General features: G+C 39.4%; 1 protein-coding gene across 15 annotated transcripts in view; it reads left to right on the top strand.

Moving 5' to 3' along the window:
- NFIA (nuclear factor I A) overlaps positions 1-19,152 on the top strand; it is a 356,165-nt gene that overhangs the window by 292,634 nt on the left and 44,379 nt on the right. For 6 of the 15 annotated variants that reach the window (XM_054073812.1, XM_054073808.1, XM_054073809.1 and 3 more), the window contains 3 exons: positions 1,405-1,491; positions 2,526-2,564; positions 11,098-11,226. The exons of 3 other annotated variants lie outside the window; for them this stretch is intronic. In XM_054073812.1, coding sequence (XP_053929787.1) covers positions 1,405-1,491; positions 2,526-2,564; positions 11,098-11,226 — 255 coding nt within the window. The remainder of the gene's footprint in view (positions 1-1,404; positions 1,492-2,525; positions 2,565-11,097; positions 11,227-19,152) is intronic. 6 more of the 15 variants (XM_054073823.1, XM_054073815.1, XM_054073819.1 and 3 more) reach the window with 2 other exon arrangements.

Raw genomic sequence — 19,152 nt, 5'->3', positions numbered from 1 at the left:
TTGTTTCTAAGTGTAGAAACCTATGTGCATTTGGAGCTGAACCTCTTTGAAACAGTTAATGCGTTCAACTCATGAAATATAGAAGAAACACAAATAGCTTCCATTATGTTCTTCAGTTCTTCCTATGTGGTGTTAGCACAGGTTCATTGTTATGACATAAACAAAATGTTTCTTGCCTCAAATGCTAGTTCAAAATATCATAGAAAAAAGCACAACTTCCTTATGTGAAAATCTCATTGTTAAATGAAAAATGTTGCCCCCTTCCAGAATTCATGGGCACTACATTTTTTTTCATTCTGTTGCTTGTAATTTGTAATGTGAAATGCTGTCTGGTTATGAACTGATATCAACTTGAATCAGTGCACAGCTGTGTTTCCCCACCTTCTCAGTGGTGCTGAGGGCTTTGAAGGGGAAGAATAGAGTTTAGTCAAAGATGACAGCGGACTTCACAGAGTAACAGGTGGAGGTCAAGTTGGTTTATTTGTTGGGATGAACACAGTGCAGAGATGAAAAATCTTTGCTGTAATAAGGTTTAGGAAGAAAATGCTGACTAGTCTAAGCTTTGATTCCTGCTGACAGATCCTTTTCTAGTATTCATTACTTGATTTCACAGTTCAGGCAATTTTAAGAGGCTTAAAATTATATTTCTGCTCTCCTCTATAAAACTTTTCGATCACTTTCTAATTTTGCTTTAAGTGAAGTTATAGGGACTCCCTAGTATATCACTCCTGCCTTTAGACTCTCACAAAGTCAATATGCCATCAAAAATGTAAGGATAAGATTTTTTTTTAAGACCCCCTACTTTTACTTATTATTTTTATAAATGAAGTAAAAATTTCACACATAGGCACCAATGCAATTAGAAAATTAAAACTTTGGGAAGTCTCTTCCGAAAAGTGGATAGTAGAATAATCATGATGCTTAACAAGTCACTGTTCCTGTCTGGACATAGGGGATTTTTGTGTTACTGGTAGCAGCATTAATGAAGCTATGCCAACCCAGTGTGCTGAGTTTCAGTCACCAGGTGCCGATGAGCCATGCTCGATCCTGAAAGGGAGTCACAGCAAGACCCCAGATAATCAGAGCAGAACATCCTGACATTGTGTGGCAGTGCTGGGACTGTGCTGACCTGTTGGCATCGTTGCATATCAATGCAGCATCACAAAGGGATTTCAGAGGGCTGAGCTGTGAGTGTGGGAGTCTCTGCTAGGTTAGCCTCCTGCCCTTCCCCTGTGCCAGCTGCTGGCAGGGGAAGGCAGGCGTTTCTCCTTTCCCACCCTTTTTCTTCCACCATCATCACCTGCTTCCTACCTGCTGGAGTGGGCAGAATAGGAGTATCTTTAGCCATTTTGCTAAAATCTTCCCCATCAGACTTTCTATTACTTCTGCATTCATTCTTTGCAGGAAGAGGAAACTCACTGGTCAAACCCTTGGACACCAGAATAGTTGCATGCAGTTTCCCAGGGAGCCAGATAGCTCTAAAGCTTCCCAGTGAGTGACAGTTTCTCTCTTCTATTCTTCTGAAACATGTGTTTTACACATATACTGAAAAATGTTAATATCAATTTACAGCCAGATTCTTGCTTTTATTAAAAGAAGTATATAGCATCTCCCAAAGTATATACACTTAGAGCACCTCAGCACACGTCGCATTTTTATGTAGGAAAAAGTGTTGGATGCTCTTATACACATAACATCATTGGGCTTGAAAGTTGTTAGCGTATTCAGAGTTAGTGGCAAAAACACTGGACTTGCCAGCACCAAACTGAAATCTTTTTTTGTGTGACTAGTAGAAATCTCATGGGGGTAGTAATCCAAAAGAGGGGAGGAGGGGGGTGTAAATCTGTGCGTTTGGATTCAAGTATCTTCAATATCATGATATCAGCTTTGTCCTAGAAGTCCTTGAATAGCAAATCATTGGAGGCTGGGAGAGTATTTTGGAGAATTATCACTGTATGCTTTCCCTGGTCTTTTACTCTTTTCTAGGCATCCATTAGTTACCACTGTCAGGGAGAGGATACTGGGCTAGGTGGATCCTTGTAATCTGATTTGGCATGGCTATTTTTCTGTGTTCCTAAGCTCATGAGATCAAGTTATGTAGGATTATTTCATAATGCCAGAGCAGTGGTTTCTGAGGTTTGACAAAGCTATCTAGTAAAGTGTCTAATAAAAGAAAAATCCTGTCCCATACTGTAGCTTTCTTGGTCCAGTGAAGCAGCATCCTCACACATACAAATCTTGTAAAGTTACTTCTCATAGCTCCCTCTGTCCCTTCATTTTTGTAAGCTAAAGTGCCATTTTCCTACTTACAGTATAATTGAACCTAAATGCACCCATTATCTGTTATGGTGTTTTGGTAATTTTACTATTTGCTCATAAGTTTTCCCTTAAGCAAACTGAAAGCTTCCCCTTTATCACTTCACTGGGCCAAGATTTCACACAGTATCCTGCTTGCTACAAAATATGATAGTGTTCTCTCTCACCTTGTTTCTTTTTTCTTCTTTTACTTTCTTTTATAAAATTAGGATATCTAAGAAACCCCGAGCACCGTGGAGCACTACATGGTGGGTGTGCTTATTCAAACAATGCCAATGCTCTTGTTCTCGGTGTATAGACGTTTTGTGTTGACTGGGGGGGTGTACCAGGTGTCCCTCTCATGTGGGTTCTCCGACGTCTCCTGAGGAGTTCACGCCAAGCACTTTGCAGGAGTAACAGCACTGGAGGGAGCACTGACATGTTACCTCTGCCCTTCCCATGCCTGTTTTCATGATATTTGTGGGGACGTTTTCCCTGTGAGCCCTCTGCCCCTCTGTCAGATGTGCTTTAAATTGCCCAGCAGATGAGAGAAGTGTTGGGCAGATCACACCAGGAGACACACGCAGCATGATCATACACAGCTCCTCTGAAAATGATGCCAAAGCCAAACTGCTGTGTTCTGCCTTCTCTGCAGTGGAACATTTTTTTTCCAGGGGGATTCTTTGTTCCTCCCAGAGTCCTGAAAGCATTGGGAATGCAGAAAAATGAGGCTGATTTTACCTATCTGATATCTCCTGCCTGGGAGCCGATCTGTTGGAAAGCAGTTTACGTCTCTGCTGTCTGGGAGCTGCCAAGCCTTCCCCAGGAGCTGCTGGTGGCAGGTCCGCAGTGCCATTCCAGCAGGCACTCACCAGTGTACAATTGGCAATGGACACTTTCCAGTAAAAGAGCACAGCAGCTGTAGGTCAGCTACAAATTATTTTTTGTGTTACAGAGAAATGAGATGACTGTTCAGTCCTGTGACTGTCAAACCTGGGCAGTCATATGGTAAAAATACCAAGAACCGCTGGATAGCAGTACATAACAGCTCCATGAGTACACTCTTGACCTGTCAAATTATAAATCCATTGCAGTTTGGTACGATGCACATGAATTCAGTTTGCAACTCCGTCTTTCTTTGGAATATCGTATAAACTCTTCACCTCAAATTGTGCAGAAATCAGGTGACTTTACAGTACATGGTAAATTACCTGAGCTATTTTCAATCCTGACCACAGCTATTTTATTAATTAAAACATATGTTCAATGGCAGAGTATACCAATTAAGTCTTCAAAACCAATATTAACACCAAACTTAGTCTTGTCATCATAAAAGTCATTTAAAAACATTACCATGCAGTAACTGAGGTCACAGGTTGAAAAAATCTGCATATTTACCCATCTCCATCTCATGCCTTTGGCGTTTAGCAGCCATCATTGTTATATATAGCCCAGATAGCCGGTGATCTTTTGATGACATGCAAATAATGAGCAAATTAGTTTTGAGAAAATTTTTAAAAAAAGGCAGAAAATTTGACTCCGTCCTCTTCAGTTACTAAAATTCCCTTTAGTATCACTTGAAATTTAGCATCCATATGCATCTCAGGAAGATACAGTTGAAACATAAATCTATTCTGGGTCTTTTACTTGCAAAAATATCATACCTCAGCTATAATCATATGCAAAGACTTTCTAGAGGGCTTTGTAAATGCCATCCAAATTTATGATGGCATTTTTTGCCTTACAGCTATAGATGTTCCATCCCCAAAGCACCCACATAAAGGTATATTCTCCTATGGATGGCTGCAGTTTGTCCCCTGCTGCTATATCTAATCTGCCAAGTGTGCTGAAAACCCCTCAAATAACATATGAAATGAAACAAATGTAGTCATGAATTTTAAATTATGAGATGTCTAAAGACGTCATTAGAAATTTTTTTTTTAATTTTTATTACAACAGATATTTATGCGTTGTGAAACAATACTGAAACTAACAGTAAATCAAAGGGAACATTATCTTACTGCTTATTACATTTTTCATTGATTTTTTCAAATATAAAGCTCATGCAAATATATTTTGAAGAAATTGGTTGAGTACCAGTTTATTAGTTACTGAAAAAAAACACTTGGACCACAAATCAGGAGTAAAAGCTAACTTAAGATATCTGAAACAGTACACATGATGCAGTAAACATAGATGCAAACAGTTAAGATAATACCATTTATGGGAACATTTAAGGCAGATTTTAATGTGGTCAGGTTTTAAAATAATGATGAATCTTGTGTTACTCGGCTTTAAAATTCTGTAGACAAGATTTTCCTTTGGTGTAAACTGATATTTCTGCTTTGTAAATACAGCAGTGCTCATTTACAAAGGAGAAATTTCAACCTTCTTTTTCCCAAGTGACATCAGAATTTTGATTCTAACTTGAATTATCATGTTTGGCTAAAAATTGCTGAGGAGTCCAAAAGCATTTAAAACCTAAAGCCATTGATCCATTTAATGCGCCTTTGGCACCTCTCTCTCTTCGTCCTTTTTGAACATTCTGGTCCTCATTTTAATCAATCTCTTTTTATTAAGTTCTTTGGCTCATTTACTTGTATGTGCATTTGCTTTATTTTATTTGGAACATTTCTTTTGTAGTGTCTTGAAAAAGAGTTGTGACATTTCTTTTGGATAGCTTCTTAAGTATCTGGCAGTCACCTATGGTACGATGTTGATGGGTATGGATAGATTAGCTCTGTTTTCCTGATGAACTGTCAGATGTCGAGTTCTGAGGAAACTGGTTTTATGTGTTGGTGATGCACATGCAGGAGTTTGATAAGCGGACAGAGGGGGGGGGTTCGTTTTTCTTCTGTAAATCACTGTTTATTAAGCTGGATTTAGTCTTGTGAAGTGAGGTGCTCCCTGGCAGGTAGTTAATCAGTGATCATGGTAACTCAGAATGCGGCCAGGGGAGCAAGTATCCATTTAGAACGTAGAAACTAAAGAGCACTTCATTAGGATGAGTGAATTTCCATCTGCATTGTATTTTATGTATACTGGAGCAACTGATAGAGTAAACTGATGGATGGCAGTTAGTGTAATCATATCTCAGCTGATGACAAATAAAGTTTGCTCAGCACTAAGTAGGACAGACTTACTATGATTGACAGTAGCATAGCCATCAAAATTCCAAGAAGCTTGAAATTAGGAATTTCTGAGGATAAAAAAAAAAAGCAGCTCATCAGTATTTCTGTTGATACTGATTTCAGTGAAATTCCTGGTATAATTTGCACGGCAGGATGAAAATTCCTTGAAAATTCCCATATACCAGTTTTTCTTCAATAGCGTATTTGTTTTTCTGCATCATCTGTTTGTTCTGCATGTTCTTGAGTTCATGGTCCACTTGGTAGTCTGAGCTTCCATGATTCTTTTTCATAGTGTCCCTTGAGAGTGAAGACCCAAACCATGTTTCATTCATAGCTTTTGTTATGAAATCTCCATCAAGAATCTAGTGGCAGAGAGTTACTGGGAATATTGGGGTAATTATCTAAGAGTCGTCTTTGGAGATGAATATTAGCTGATCTACCAATGTGGCTAACGATATTGAGTTATTGTTTAAGATCTGTGCAGTCAGAATAATGTTACCAATTAATCAAGTGAATTTGGATGGGTATACAGATATAGATCCAGATGTAGCTTTGGATCTGGAGAGAAGGGAAATTGTTCTCTTGCACTGCTGTGACTCCATTCACTCCATCAAAGATAATCCTAATTTCAGTAAATCTGTTAGTAATGTTCATAGGTGTATGGAAAATAGGTTCATAGATATTTGTTTATTCTGGGAAGGATTTGTGCATTCAATTCTCACGCATCATTTTCTGGTCCATTTAAATATATATCAGCCTCATACATGAAAATTTGAAGATCTTTAGCTGTACTCAAGGAAGACTCTTATGTGGTGCACTTCTAGTCCTGGCAAACATAAGGAGGTAGAGGAATTAAAAGCATCCGTGTTCCAGTGCCCCTTAGAAGATGAGGAACATGAAGTATTCCTGTACATTCACTGATTAAACTTGGGCTGGAGGTTTGCGAAATGCAGAGTTTTGGAAAGTCTTACTGCGGGACTTCAACATCCGTGCAATGGCTCCAGTAACCAGAGTCTCTCAAGGACAAAGATCCCATTTACGCTTGCATTATGCATTGAGTAGAAGGGTGTGATGCATGATGTGGAATGAACAAAATAACTTGTGTGTTTAGGGAAATGCCAAATTAATGAAAATTCAGAAAGCTCTAATGTTGAAAAGGCACACAAATTCCTTGATAGAAATATAATGCTGCTAACAGTTTCAAGATTATTGTTGTCTGAATTTTCTGCTTATTGTGTTCTGCAATTAAAATTCTTTTCAACTGAAAAACCAATGTCAAATTAATATTTCTTTCTGGAAAAAAATACGAAAGTACACATCTTGTTCCATTTAGCACCATCATGGTCTTTGATCTGGTTCCCTCTGTCCGGTGAAAAAACAGATTCATGTTAATAGGAGCAGGCTAAGCCCATACATGTTTGGCATATGTACACTTATACAATCAGATGAACACAAGTACAGTAAGTTAAAGTAACACACCGCCTCAGACTTCCGTCTGTGTTTTATGCCACAAATCCCTTTATTTTCTTTTTTTTATTCAGCAATTAACTTTTCCATTTATTCTGTAGTTAAAAGCTGCCATAAGATGAAAATAAATTAAGTCTGATTTTCTTCTCTTGCACTCTAAATAACATTCAGAGGAGACTCAGACCTGAATTATGAAATCTGTGTTTCCTAAAAAGTGCCAGGTGTGGCTGTGATTTGGACAACGGTCCTATACACAGAATAGTAAGAAACACTTTCAAACCCCACCTGGGTTACCCAGCCATTGTATTCTGGCTGTTCTTGTTTATTCCTTGCTCGGAGCAGATGGATAGAAAGAGGCAGGGAATGGGGAGGCTCCTTGGCTCCATGCCCTATTCACCGGCCAACACAGCTGAGGCGGGTTGTGGGATATTGTAATTTGTTGCTACCCTACACCAGAGGGGAGGCAGAGGAAAGTCAGGACTCTGAGGTGTCCTTATGAGTTGGCACTAATCCTTCCTTAGGGCCATGTGAAGTGCTGAAATCTGGTCTTCAGTGCAGTGGTCCCCAATATTCATTAGCTCTGGGGAACAATGCTGAGGAAAGCCGTGCGAGGCAGCAGCATCCTCCCTGGGCTCTGCCCAGGGTAGCTTCAGTTTTAACTTTTTAATTTCCTGCATCCCTGAGCAACACAGGAGGGGAAGCTGTGGACTGGGGACCGCTAAATGTGTTAAAACTCATTAGGTATGGAACAGAAGACCTTTAAAACTAGCCAGGAGTCTCAAAAATTAAACACCTGATTCCATATTTAGTCATTTATCTTAGTTCCTGCCTCACAGTTGTTAATACACACCTTGCCATCTCAGAGGTGCCCTGATTTTCATGGGCACTGGGCACCTACAATGCTAACTCAAGTGTTGAGACTGCTTACCTAAGAGTAAGCCTTGTAGTATCAAATTTAAATTTTTCTAGGTGATTAAACTCAAGTTCCCTTGCTCCTGCTTTCAGCCCCTAGAAGGAGCTTCAATAGGTTGACCAGCATTGTAACATATGGCTTAGCAAGGGGGAAAAAAAGAAAATGAATATTAGAAATGGATGGACTAAAGAATACGCAGGATATATCAGGCACATTAACCAAACATATGGTGCTAAATGGGATATTTTTTTTTTAAATTGCAAAAAAATTGACATTCCTGGCAGTCTCAAGGATAATGTGACATGGCTGTGATAAATTTAGAAGAATGGGACATATTTTGGCTTGTTCTTGGAAACCTTTCTCTTGCATGCCGACTGTATTTCTTTTATTAACCCATTCAAAGAATGTTTGAATTTTGCTGCTAAAGCACCATGCTAGCGCAACATAAAATGTGAATGATGCTAATTGCTTTGCACTGCCTAACTTTCTGTCATACCCTCCCCTCTTAAAGGACAAAACATGCCTTGGAAATGAGCTGGCAAGCTCATCTTATTCTTTCTCTTGGTCAATATTAAGTGATGTAAATAAGCTCCTGTTTGCATATTCTTCTGAACTAGGAAGCAGCCATTTTTTTCTTGAGATCTGATGGATATGATCACTCAAAATAAAATGTGTCATCACAAACCTCAAACAAAATAAAAACGTGGTAGCATTGCACTGTTCCAAACCAATAAATTTCCGAATACCCTGAAATAAAACAGTGGAGACACCAATGGCAATAGGAGTGATGATAGCAAACAAAAAAAGCAGGAACCAATTATCAGTGCTTCAGTTTATCTTTCTACTCAATTTTACAACATAGCGTGACATTAAAATTTCTGTTTTCACATGAAAACAGCTACCTCGATGTTATAAAATCCATCTCCATGTGAGCATGACACTGCTCAGCATTGCTACAGTGCAACATCATTCTTCAGTTTTGTTGCAGTTCCTCAAGTTCCAGTGTGTAGACAGACTCACATGAACTTACTAAAGCTTTAAACCATGTTCCACTGTTCTTTCTGCCCCTTCCCCCTAGCACAGTTCAGATGAGTGAAGCAGGTTTTTTAGCACAGGGGCAAAAGAATAGCTTCTCCACCTTCTTAGAAGCTTTATTATCTTTACTGTAACCCTGAAGAGGGTACGCAACTAGAGGATATGGGAGAAAGCAAGGAATCCAGGCCCTGAGTTCATTAGCCAGCTGAACCATACCGTGCATATGAGAGACCTTACTCCTTCCTCGACCTCTGTTCCTGGCCTGGGGCACAGGTACTCATGTCCCCTCTTGGCTCTCCACTCATGGGCTGAGCCTGCTACTAAAACCTCCCCAGGGCCATACCTAGCCCCTTCCACAGCCCAGCACAGAGGGGACATACCCACAGCCCTGCTGCCAGCAGTGTAGCTCCTCTACCCCTCCGCTGACCCTCGGCTTTGTTGTTGAGGGCTGCAGTTGACACTCATTTGGTGTTTTCATGGCCAGTTCCTCTATTGTAAGGAAATCTGGGTCAATAGCACCTTTACTTCTTTTGAGTGTCCTTGTCCTGAATATGGACACTCAACACAGAGCAATACCTAAGTTAATCCCAATGTGCCATTTGAGCAGGCTGCATTGGAATATTGCATCGCATATTGCATACCTTAGTTCAGTCTCCTTTTCTGTCTTACCCCCAAACTGAAACAACTGGTTTTGCTTTTGTCCCTACTCTGAAGTCCTTAAGACCCATATGAAAAAAACCCAACGCAGTATTTTTCTTGCACAGTTGCCTGTCAGTTCTATACTTTTTTTTTTTTAAATAAAAATATTAACATGTCACCTTTCTTGCTGTGAGGAAAACAGCCACCACAACGGCAAACCCTTGTGGCAAACAGTTTTTAGACAGAAAGCTGCAAGTACAACACTGGAACTGTAACCACTCCCTTTCTTTATTTAACTTTCTGAAATATAAACTGCAAAACCTCACTGAAACCATTAAGACCCCAACAGCGCAGCATATAAAGCACAAGAAGGCTCCTGCATATTGCAATCAGCATCCCAGGGACTATAAAACTAGTGTTATTAAATACCAAGTTAATAATATTGTCCAGACATATTGTCCAGGCCTTTCTCTTTACTTTTTAACAATTAAACTCTATAAAATACAGAGCTGGAAATAAGGTTCAATGACTTTGCTAGTAGAAGTTCAGCTTCCCCATATTATCTGATATTTTGCTTTTGCACCTGAAACCTCAGCTGTTCTGCACCTTTGTTTTGCTATATCCCTATGGATATGCAAAATGTCTGATGTACTGTATGTACTGGAAATGATGTGTTTTCAGAGTATGTGCAGATAATCAGAATACCCATGTGCCTCTAGAACTATAAAAATATAGAGAATAATACAGACACAGATTCATATTCTTCATCTGTATGCTGTAATATTCCTCTATCCAAGCTTAAATCATATGCAGAAAAGGCTCAGGTTTTAAGAGCCTATTGCAATATATTCATGCCACTAATTTCTTTGGTGCCACAGGCTTGATACAATATCAACAGGAGTTATTTATACAGAATATAACAAACCAGTCTTATTAACATTACAACATTTCTGCCTGTCCATGGGAGAGATTTCACCCAGTGGCAACTTAACTCTGATTTTCATTCATAGTTCAAGGGCATAATAACAACTCTGAAATAATTCCAATGTGGCTTCTAATATCAAGACAGAAATACCATTCACCCTTTAAAAAGTTTGAAAGCCAAAAGGAACCACACAAATATATTGCTCTCAAACACCTTCTAAGTCAAGAGAGTAAGGAGAGACAGATTTTGAACTCAGAAAACTTCATTCTCTGCTTGTGCCGTGAGTCGTGCAGCACATTTAAAAGATCCATTTGCAATAATCTACTAAACCATGAGTGAAAGACAGAACTCATAAAAAGCCTGTAAAAATCCAAATGCTCCAGCTATTACAGATTTCTAAAAATAATGCAGAGTAGGTTTCAGTAGCAATAATAAGCTGCATCTTATCCATATTTCACACGTAAAAGAAAAATATGGCTGCCTTTTAGTACTCATTGCTCAGAGCAAACCATAGCCACTTCTTCCTCAAAAAAAAGACCACAAATAAAAGTGAGCTTTTAGCTTGCTGTTGTATTCAATTTCGTTTGTCCTTTAAGTTTATCTAGCTGCTTCTGCACCCACTTTCACAATGCATAGGCTGTCGTTCCATGACCTAGCATTATTAAATTGCACTTATCAATCATTCTTGCCAGGAATGCCATCGCCAACTACATTAAAGAAGTCAGAGAAGTCTGGTTTCAGCAGTCCCTCGCCTTCGCAGACCTCCTCCCTTGGAACGGCTTTCACACAGCACCATCGACCTGTCATTACAGGACCCAGAGGTGAGGCCTAACCCAAGAGCCCCCAGGCAGCTTAAACGTTAGCCACGTCACCCAGTGACCATCCCAGTGCCTTTCCGTGGAAAGTCATTGCCACATGTGACACAGTCAGTGAGAGGCTGTGCTTCAGCAGCTTGATAACCTGGAGGTGTTAGTTGTGAAGACTTATGTCTGATTTTGTTAGGCTGGGCTGCTTGGTAAAACTCCTGATGACTGTTCAACTTTGCCTAAGATGGAAACGCTGGGAGCTTGGTGTTTTTCTTTGGAGGGAACGGGGAAACGGACAGAATGTGTTACAAAGAGTATCTTCTGCTTGTGTCAATGCATAACAACACAGATCAGTCTCAGTGCTGGTGATAGGGACCCATCACTCACTTCTGAACCACGCCTGTCTTCCGGCACTGTGGCTTCATTTCTGGACGTCATTTAGTGCTCGTGTTCTTGGTGTGCTGAAGAATCACCTTGTTAGGGGACTCATTTGAAGTTAGTTCCTGCAATGTTTTGGCTGATTTTCTTCACAGTGCTCTTCTGGCTGCTTTTCCAAGCAAAAGGGTTGTCCTCTGAGTCTAAACACTCTTATACAGTTTTGGTAGAAAGATGCATTTTCATTTAGCCTAGGAAACTAAATGCGATACTCTGCTCCCATTTGAAAAGGAGCTCACTTGGGCATAGTAATATACACGAATGAATCTTCTTACAAACCTCTTTGGGAGATACAAAAATAGGAATGGATGATTGTGATATGTTTCTTTCTGCTATGAAATTTTGTCTTATTTAGAGAAGATTATTAAGTAATTGGTCGAATGGTGCAGTATAAAAATGCATATTAGCAATTCTAGCAAGAAATAATTTTGAAATGTCTGTTTAGCATTAGTGTGGTTTTACTGAGGGCAGCATAAACCAGGAGGAGCCTCTTTGTCTTGCACTATCCAGGTGATACAGTGTGAAGTAGTGGAATTGCATTAATTTAAAGCAAGGTCAGAATTGCATATCATGGTTATTTTGTGCTTTGTTAAATCTACTTACTGTAGTTTGATTTGTTGTGGTTAATGCATAAAAATTATTTATTACCCTTAGACACACACCTAGATCCTTAGAAGATATTTAGGCATCTAGGTCCTCTACAGGTTTCCCTTGAAATTTGGATCTGAGCTATCTGGTAAATATGTCTTCTTTTAAAAGCCTTGATAATTGGTGATATAAGTATGAATAATATGAATGTTCCATTAACATTATAGTCAGTGCATATTAGCTGACTGAATTCCTATCTTTTAGAAGTTCAGCCTTTTAGATTTGAGTTGTTGATTGATCAGTTAATAGGGCTTTCTGTATTTAGCTATATTTTACCTCACTTATTTTTTAAGATCATTTAATACCTTTATCTGCCCTGTTTAGATCCTCTGTATTGTGGATTTTTCTGTGATTGAGAGAGGAAATGTATCACTGGTGAGGTCTTGTTTAAATTTCATCTACAATCTGTTTTAGCAAGACATTTTCTGTGCATAAAGGGATATCCATCAGCTGTGTGAGAAGAACATTCAGAGACAGCCAGAATTTGAAACAGCAAATACAATACTGCAGTTCTCAAATTTTGTTTGTTTGGAAGGAGATATCTTTACTGACTCCATAAAGATGTTACACAGTTTCTTATCATTGTCATTCCTAACAGGTTAAGCAAAAACTGTTCTTCTCCAACATCATTTAAAAGCAACTTCTATTTTATGCTTGTTCACAAAAAAAATCTTACAGACTTTCAGGAAAAATACCAATGAATCCATCCATGGATTCATTAAGTGTCATCATCCTGGAAAAATCTTGTTCCAGACTTTGTTCTTTGTTCGTATTGGACATTCCTCGTCAGTATTCTTCTTCCACAGCACACTGGCTGTGTTTATTTCCCTTCTACAACAGTCTTTCTGTTAGTAAAGTGTAATATACTGAGATGGATTATTTTCTGCAAATCCTGCTTTGTTCTCTATCTCGTTCAGTGCACTTTAGGACAGTGAGCAGAAAAGAGAAGCTACTGAGGTATCAGAAGTGGCAACATAAAGAGTATAATGCAGTCATGTAAGACCATATAATCTTTGAGCAATTCATTTCCACCATTGGTTACTGGAGGTTGTACCTTTCTGCAGAATTGATAGGTATAATATAATACACACATGTTGCATTCTCTTTGGGTATATATGCATCATGCAGGTGGTCAGTGGCTGGTCATTCTAAGTGGTCTTGAGAAGTAAGAGCAGGATTTGATCTTCAGTCTGCAGAGGTATTTCAGAGAAAGGGAAGGCACGAGTAAGTAGGTCACAATCAGAGTAAGCTCCTTAGCCAACTGAATGATTACAAGAAGGTTCAATCTCTTTCTGATGTTTCTGTGTGCAAGTTTATCGCTTGGATGTGTATATGAGATGCATTTGATCAAAATAGACAGCAGAGAAGAAGCTGTAAGACTATTCATGGCAGGTGTTGTCATTGACAACCAGTGATTTATAACTTCACAGGAATATTCCTGAATCTTTCACACACTTCCAAGCATTCTTTAGAACACAGTGCGCTTTTCATGCTAGGGTATCCCAACTCACTTGAGTGCCCTTCCCAATGATCCCCCACAACGAGGCGTTTTGGAAACAAAACTTGCTTGGAGAAGGAGTGAATCCTTGAGGATTCTTAGTGATAAGGTGCTCCATTCAATGAACCATTTGGAAAACCTCTGTTCTCATGAAATTGTCTGTGCTGTACAGTGTTGTAGAAGGCTGTGCACTAGTTTTCTATCTGCATTGGTGCTGCTGCCAGTACTCAACCCAGCTGGGCAGTAGCCAGCAGAGAGGATCTGAGCTGGCTGACCAAAGGACCAGATGTGCAGTGAGCGCTGGCTCATGGATGCCAATGCTTCAGTGACTCCTCAGTAGTTCCAACAGATGGTGGTAAGATCCAAGTTTCTTTGGTGATAAGCTAGCAAAGTGATTCATGGAGCCTTACTTGATGATGGCAGTTTTTTGGGCATGACTCTATGGATGCACCATATGTCTTCTCTGGACCAGTGTGGTTAGGATTCAGTGTCTGGCAGATGGTAAATTGATCACCTATAGGGTGGCTTTAGCATCACTTTCAGTTTTAGAATTTATTTCAAAGCATTGAAAATTCGAGCAGCTAGATCTCTATCTCCTACGCAGTATACTTTTGTTACCTGCAAGTTAGATTATTTGGTGGTCTGTGTATCTCACCACAGTACCCCAGTATTGCAAAGCCATCATACATTGCTGGCATCTTACAACATTTCCCAGACATTAGCCAACTTGAACTCTTTACCAGACAGTGAAGGATTTAAATACTATGGATGACACCATATTTACATAAATGGTTTTAGGTTTCCATGTATTGCTACTTACACTCTAGTGACTTTATATCTGGAGCTGGATGAAATGTTAAATTGACCACGATCTTGTAAACCTAGGATATACAGCAGCCTGTGCTGTAGGGCATTCAAGCATTTCCACAGAATATGAGAGCATAGTTCCTGCAAAGGGAAAAAACAAGGAAGATAAGGCAAGGAAAGGAAAAAAATAAGAATGAGATGGTATGTTAGGAAGATAAATGAAGGAGAAACGCAATTACAAGAAACAAGAAATGCAGCACAAAGGGAAGAACCCAAGGAAGTGGGTGTGTGAGCAGAGATGAAAGTCAACAGGTGGACTGGTTCCTGTTATATTAATTTCCTCCATAATAAGCGTTGCCATTGAGATTTTTGTCAGGACAAGGCCTACCTGGGAAACTCTGCAGGACAGTACTCTCTGTTTGTGCCAAAGTGACAGAATTTTATGTCACATTTCTGGGAAGACATTGTGCCCTTCTCTATCAAAATTCTCCACAGGGTCAACAAAATATCATGTTAGCTGTCCTGTCAGCCAGCTTCAAGCAAATCAAAGCAATAATTCCTGCTAACTCTCTCCTGAGCTACACAGTGTAGAAGGACATTTTGTAATATCCTATTCCATATAATTATCCATGGCTGCTCCTTGATGGTCTCAGCTGGCAGACTAATGTAACCTTCTACTTCCCTTTGAATTTTGACAAAAACAAAGTGGTGCAATTACGTTCCAATGCAGACACCTCAGGTCAGAGGATGGTGATGTAAGGCAGCCAAAAGAGGAGAGAGCCATCCCACGCGGGTAAGAAAGTTGAGTAGAAACTGTAAATGGCATAATGCTGAGCAACAGAAGGGCTAACTCAGTGACAGTGCAAACTGGCGCTTCAATTTACAGTATCAGAATAGCTGACTCTGTAGGTGAAGATTTTGATTTTCTCCACTCACTTTGAAATAATATGAAGCTGAACGAAAAGCAGTTTCTTAACAGATGGCCTCAAGGTCAGGGTATAGTAATTACTAGAGACCTTACCCAAACTGACATCTACTCCCGTATCTCCCAGACAGGGGAGGGCAAAAAGGAAGGCTTGCAAATGGTTAAAGCTGCAGCTAAACAAAAGTCAGGAACCGTGTAATTAAAACTCTACCTTTGTTGTATTGTAAAGAGTTAGCCTGTGACATAGGAAATATTTAAAGGAGCAGACTGTTCAGCTAATTTGTGTGTGAGTGAACTGCTTAGACAGTCCTATCCTAAATTAACTGTAAGGCCACCCACGGAGATTGCCTCATAAAGGGCCATGATTGCTCAGCTTCGTTTTGTATAACCGTTCAATAATTACTAGATAAATGCATAACTAAAAGCTCTATTACACTAATAATTTGTACTGAGATAGATGTGTGGGACACCATGCTGGGTTAATTTGTCATCCCTGCAGCAAACTTCTAAAGAGGGCTCTTTTGCAGAGGAATTGTGTTAATATGTTGCTCCAGTGAGGACATGTTAGAGCAACAAGATGACTTGGTCGCTTAATCTCCTAAAGAGGCAAAATGCCTGGAGGGTAAGTGCCAGAAAGAAGAATGGGGGGTGATTAACACAGTGGACCCAGATTTAAACTCATCCTAACAAAAGCGGCTGATCTAACTGAGTGAAAGAATGAAAAAAGAGAGTGTTAAAAATACTAATAGGATTTCATGCATCCCTAAAAAATAATGTAAAAATAAAGTGCTGCAGGAACAAAGTATTTTACCCATGCTTTTACTGATTCTGTGCTCAGTTTCTTTGCTGTCTTTGATGTATCCATGAAGTTAAACTATATGCTTTAAACAGTGCAGTGAAGTATAATATTTTTATCTCTGCTTTATGCTAAATTCTCCTAGCTTCAGACACACACAAAAAGCACATTATTGCTTTAAATATGGAACCCATGTTTAAGCATCAGAGCTCTGGATTTTCAACCTCCTCTATTGACAGAACCATAAATCATGTTAAAGTTAAGTGAATTACTGTAGCGTGGAACTATAGCTTTAACAATGTTTATGTAGTATCAGCTTACCATCTACAGAATGAAAGGAGGGAAAAACACTGATATTAGAAATGGGAACGTAGAGTCCTATTAACTTAACAGCAATATATCACTCCAAAGTCACAGATTCCATTACCGTGCCCTTTTTAGTATCAAAGCAGAATTATATCATCACACACATAAAGGTTGTGGTTTTTAAGAGAATTTACATTTCTATTGTAAACTTACCAACTGCATTTCATTATAAGAAAGATATGATATATTCTCCTAGCAGTAGTTTTTATCTTATAAATGGGAATACACCATGTGTATTAAAAACAATAATAATATGCCAAAGTTGCCAGCATTTGATGTGAAGTAGGAATTCTACACACAGGTTAAATTAGAGCTTTTGACCTCTAGCTATGGTCTTGGAAGGCAGAAGTGCTTTTCATAGGTATGATTTTCATTTCTGCACCTATGTAACCAGTGCTATAGTATTCTGATCTCCAAAGACAGAACAATTTTTTTATGTTTTAAAACAATCTGCTTAAAATAGTTAACTGCCCCCCTACCTATGCCAGAGTCTGGAATCTGTGATCAGTTCAGCTCTACAGGCTTTCAAAAGCAGCCTGTAATACTCAGAATCCAGAGTACACCAATAAATCCTGTGCCCAAACACAGCTTTAAGCATGTTTTCCTTTTGCTAGGGACTCCGTGGGCCTTGGCAACATGTTCTTCTGCCTCCCACTTGCTACTGCAAAATCTCTTAGAGAAAAAGTATTTATGAGCAGAGAGTCCAGGTGCCTTATACCGTTCTGGTCTTCAGAGCAGCAAAAAGGGACTGATAGCCAGCCTCAGCTTGGAGATACCATGGTTCTGGTTTTTCAGCAGTGCTTAGCCAATCACTGGCACTTGACAGCTTGACTTCTGGAGCTGAGAGATGGACATTCTGTAGTTCAGTCATTCTTTTTTATGTCCATAGGCAGGATCAGTTCCTCCATCTGTCATATTTAGGATATTTGTATATCTCTTTGGCTAGCTTTTTATATTATACTTTGAATGTTTCATCTATGTTTAACTACATAATTTGGGAGTAAGTATCAGAGGTACCTAAATTTTACCCATGCTGAGAGAATAAGGCATATTTTTGTTGCCCCTCCCCATGATTTCCCAGCCTTGTCACTGCAAATGGGAATGCAAGACAGGGTGAGTTTGGCTTTAGCTCATCCATGTATCTGACAGATGTGTTACTAAACAGGCACTTTGCAGCTTTATAGGACTTAAACAATGCTTGATTTTTCCAGTGATCTGAGTTCCCTTCAAAGGGCTGGACCTAGGACTGCTCAGTCCTACCCCCAGCACCTCAATATTTAAGTAGAGGCAAGTCCTTGCTAACCTGAATAAGAGGTTGCTCTACATTTATCACTCTAAAGTCTATTCCTAATGGGCAGTAAGAAAATGAGGACTTTCAGAAACCTTTGAAAGAGTTACAGGGGATGCAGCTCCCATTGAAATTCAAAAAGCAGTTAATGAATTTTCTCAGGACCTCTGCAAATCCCAGCCCAAGTTTCTTAATTATTTTTTTTCTTGTTTGGGTAACTGCTTTCATCACAAAAATCTGTGGGCTTAAAGCTATTGTTTTAGGCTTCTATTCTTTACCTCTTGTATTGTATTATACACAGAAGTGTAAGTTCCTTTCAACACATTTGGATTATTGCCAGATCTCCTTATTAAAAAGTCACTCTTCATATTTCCGATAAACACAGCTGTTTCATGGTGTTTGAAAGCATTTCACATCAGCCAGCATGGTGGCTTAGCCAATTAGTACTCTAATATGGTCAATTTTCAGAGTAAGTACCTTTGGGGTACAAAGGGTGGGATACATCTTGCATAATTTGAACTGGCACTTGCATCACTTAAATGCTAGGAGAAAGCTTACAGCATGCAGGGAGTTAAAGCAACTTAGAAGCCTGAAGTGGAAATATCGAGCAGAACAAACTGTTCCATAACATTTCCAGGGAAATGACTTTTAAAAAAATGCTTTCTTAATTGTAATGAAGCCAATTATAATGGCCTCAAAAACAAGCTGATAAAAATTATTCTGTTTCATTATGATTATATTGTTACTATTTCTAGGAAGATTGATCAATGTTTAATGAGCTATTAGTAAACTTAATTATCACTTTTTAGAGAAGGTATCTGAGAGTTGTGCCCTAGTGAAGCCAATCCACTCTTGGCCTGGTCTGATGGACTAACCCTTGTGCCTGTGGAGGAACAGTGGTTTTGATTCCTCAGACCATTACTTCTTTGAACCGTCGAGGAGTGCAGGGTGATGGTAGGCTTTTCCTGAGTGGAAGAAAAGCCACACTAAGTGACCCTTTCAAAGACTTCAAACAACTTTACTAAGAAAGAAATTTCATCCAGTCATCTGGACTTGAAGGGATTGGCAAGGCTTTTTGGAAGAGGAGGCGGAAGGTGGATGGATCAATATGTCTGCCCCATATGTTGGGCTGTGCTTATGGAGAAGTCTGTCTGAGCACTGCAGGTGTGATCACGAAG

Source organism: Cuculus canorus, chromosome 8, assembly GCF_017976375.1.
Source record: "Cuculus canorus isolate bCucCan1 chromosome 8, bCucCan1.pri, whole genome shotgun sequence".
Taxonomy (NCBI): domain Eukaryota; kingdom Metazoa; phylum Chordata; class Aves; order Cuculiformes; family Cuculidae; genus Cuculus; species Cuculus canorus.
Note: the sequence above shows the minus strand (reverse complement) of the source record. Positions and strands in the feature narration are given on the sequence as shown.